The sequence below is a fragment of the Halyomorpha halys genome, unplaced genomic scaffold (genome assembly GCF_000696795.3).
Source record: "Halyomorpha halys isolate HHAL.00 unplaced genomic scaffold, Hhal_1.1 Scaffold286.1, whole genome shotgun sequence".
NCBI lineage: Eukaryota > Metazoa > Arthropoda > Insecta > Hemiptera > Pentatomidae > Halyomorpha > Halyomorpha halys.
Window position 1 is genome coordinate 565987 of NW_027115682.1, and position 3529 is coordinate 569515.

A 3529-nucleotide genomic window follows, 5' to 3' on the forward strand; every position below is an offset into this window, starting at 1 on the left:
CAGCGTTGACATTTAACAATTGTATTACTAGCTTACTTCCTTTATGTAATTTAGTTTTATGTGTACAATAAAATAAAACTTAAGTAATGAAATAAGAAAAGGAACTGAAGGATGCAACAGTTGCGACTTTATTGGCACTATGACAGTGGGTATAGCACGCGACATACAGACAGACACAATTAGAAGAGAGGGCACGCGTCAGTAGCACAGCGAGAGAGAGAGAGGGAGAGAGGGAGAGAGAGAGAGATAGGAGCAGCTGTCGGGTCTGTGAGAGCCGGAGCGGGCCTCAGTTCCCACGATCAGGAGAGGTATATATAGCCCCTCCACCGACCCGAGTCACTCAGACCTCTCTCTGCCTCCGTTCGAGCAACATCTAGCTCTATCAGTTCTCTAAGTGCGATATATATTAAGTGTGTGTAGTGACCATCATGGCAAGTCCAGCAGTTTACGAACCAGTACAAGTGGACGTAGAACAAGTCCAGCCCATCTCCAGGACTTATCAATACAGAAAGGTAAATGTCAATTCTGATTGTTTCAATTAAAATTTCTAATCAACAAGTGATAGTGTCTTATCTAATTGATTATCTTCTCAACTGTTTGACTTATCGATTGCGTTTTCTTTCTGTTAAGGTTATGAAGCCTATGCTTGAAAGAAAGCGGCGAGCCAGAATCAACCGCTGCCTCGACGAGCTGAAGGAGCTGATGGTATCAGCTCTCCAGTCGGATGGAGAGAACGTGGCCAAGCTGGAGAAGGCCGACATCCTGGAACTGACGGTGCGCCACCTCCACAAGCTGAGGAAGGCCCGCAGGCTCTCTTTGACAGCCACCGATGACAGATTCCGTGCAGGGTACACCCACTGTGCTGGAGAGGTGAGCAAGTGCCTGGCCAGTACCCCTGGAGTGGACGTGCGCCTAGGTACCAAGCTTATGTCACACCTCGGCCACCGCCTCAATGAGCTGGACGTCTGCAGCCCGTTGTCCGTCCGGACTTCCGAGCCAGCACCTCTCAGCCCGACCTACTCCTTGCCGCCCACTCCGGCTTCCTCCAGATCTTCAGATTCTCCTGCACCTCAAGAGTTCTCTGGACTCCTTAAGGTGGCCCCTCAGCAGGTCTGGAGGCCGTGGTAATTCTTATCACCACAACTTCTTCTTCCCCGGTGTCTTTCAAAAGCTTTAAATTGAGACTTCAAGTGCCTTTTCTATTATATATATATATATATTTCGTTTCAAAGTGTACTTAGTTTATTTTTTAATTCTTTTTATAAAAATATTATATATATATTTATCATTGTTAATATAGAAGACTTTGTTTTCTTTTTACAAAAGAAAAGTGTTTTGGATAGCTTTAAAATGTAATTATTGTTCTCATTTAGTTGTTAATTTTAGTTGACTTGTGGCCTAGTAGTGCCATGTGATAGAAGACTGTAAACTGTGATAGCGTTAGAATAGAAGTGGAATATGTCAGTTCTTTCATAATTTGTAATTGTTATTATTAAAAATTAAGAAGATAAATAAAAATTGTTAGATGAAAAACATGATTGTATAAAGACAAAGATATTGTAAGAATACACATTAAAAAAACATAAATTGTTTTTAAATGGAATATATGATTCTATAAAGATAAAGATATTGTTTGAAGATACATTGTAAAAACAAAAGTAGATTTCTAAATGAAAAATATGATTGTATAAAGACAAAGATATTGTAAGAATACACATTAAAAAAACATAAATTGTTTTTAAATGGAATATATGATTCTATAAAGATAAAGATATTGTTTGAAGATACATTGTAAAAACAAAAGTAGATTTCTAAATGAAAAATATGATTGTATAAAGACAAAGATATAGAGTAATAGGATATGTATTACAAATGACTGTGATACAATAAAATTATTATTAATTATTTTAACTAAGTTCATAATTACCCCCAAAACCCTTTGATACTGATTGCGAATGCATGCTCGCTGTCATTGAACTGGTGTTATAGATTATCTTTTATTTTAAATTATATTAAGATCATTATGATTTGCAATTCAATTTTAAAAAATTAATTAATAGAACACACAAATTTAAGTTAATTGAGAGAAAAAATATTTTTACACCATCATACAGGAGACACCTGTGTCAATAAGTGAACAATTGTACAGATTGATACAGGTGCCTTAGTCTGGGGTCCTTGATAACGGGGAGCTCAACCATGTCCTGATAAGTCATCAAATATCAGCAAATAATTTGTATTTAGTTTGTAACCTACTAATCAACTAACGGACCCAGAAATAGGCATCCTTTTACAGCTAGATATAACAATGTTAACATACCAAAAATATCTATTAATCAGTTAAACTAATACTGATATAAATTTTTAAAGTCAAGTCTTATCGGTATAAATAATAATAATAATAAAAAAAGTCTTATAACTCTCAAAGTTTATATGAAAATGAGACAAGCCTCTATACATTTTCAAATTAAATTTCTTATTGAAATATTGAGATTTATTTCTATTAAAAAATATAGGCTTTTGACATCCGCTATTTTGGTTTTAAGATTCTATTTACATTTCGAACCTACCCTAAGAAAAGTAGAGAAATTTTGTCAAACTCGTATTCACGCTAGGAGGCGGAGGGAGGAGGGTTATACAAGAAAACGGGTAATTATGTAGCATGATTGCTAATGATCTTGATATCATAAATCAATCACATTTGCCCGATATAATGAACGCTTGGGGATTTTTAGAGATATTAATCTAAGAAACTCAATAACTTAGCCGAAGAACTAACTGAATCTACAGAGATAGCAAGGTCGCAGGGAAATAGTGGTAATTTAAACAGCGTTACATGTTATCATAAATCAACGAAATGACGACGAAACAATGGTCTTATTAATTAATTGATTTGTTTTTTAAATAATTTGACTTTCTCAACTACTTAAGGTTAAAAAGTTTTTTTTTCTCAACATAGATTGAAATTTCACTTTTTAGGAGTCCTCTAAATATAAAAAAATAACAAAAATTAAGGAATGCGTTGTGATTAGTCCAGAGTTATTATGAACGTAAAAAAAATAAAACAAAAAAATCTTATAGGGGAATATATAAGATTCCAAAATACAAGAGCCCTACGTATAATGAATGTTGGGGATGTAGAACCAAAATTATTTTGAATAATCTCTTTCAAACTTGTTTTATAAGTAACATTGACTTTTACATATCTTAAAGTTGAATTAAAAATCGTGTTTAAAGTTTAAGATATGTCATGTACTCAATTATTTAAAGTACATAAATGAATATTAAAAAATTTAAAATATATGTTTTATAATTACAATTTTCTGCCTTTGTAAATAATTCAATAAATTGGCACTATTACTTTTTGGAAAGAATGTTCTTCATTTGCCATAAATGTACCTTCCAAAGAAATAAACTAAAAATCGTTCATTTATTTATTCATTCGTGTAGGCTATTTCGTTTACGTATTTTACACAAAGAAGATTGAAAAACATTTCTTTATTTTATTTTATTTATTTATTTATTGATA

General features: G+C 33.3%; 1 protein-coding gene across 1 annotated transcript; it reads left to right on the forward strand.

Moving 5' to 3' along the window:
- Window positions 1-326: 326 nt before the first annotated feature.
- LOC106680764 (enhancer of split mbeta protein) lies at window positions 327-1154 on the forward strand. The gene is made up of 2 exons (XM_014420691.3): window positions 327-512; window positions 631-1154. The coding sequence occupies exons 1-2, from the start codon at window positions 429-431 to the stop codon at window positions 1126-1128; spliced, it is 582 nt and encodes a 193-aa protein (XP_014276177.1). The 5' UTR covers window positions 327-428; the 3' UTR covers window positions 1129-1154.
- The last annotated feature ends 2375 nt before the right edge of the window (window positions 1155-3529 follow it).

What these genes read in the sequence shown, in the direction of transcription:
- LOC106680764 (XM_014420691.3), top strand. Translation starts at nt 429, where the DNA reads ATGGCAAGTCCAGCAGTTTACGAACCAGTACAAGTGGACGTAGAACAA. An exon ending in GGACTTATCAATACAGAAAG is followed by an intron (nt 513 to 630) that starts GTAAATGTCAAT and finishes CTTTCTGTTAAG; the next exon opens with GTTATGAAGCCTATGCTTGA.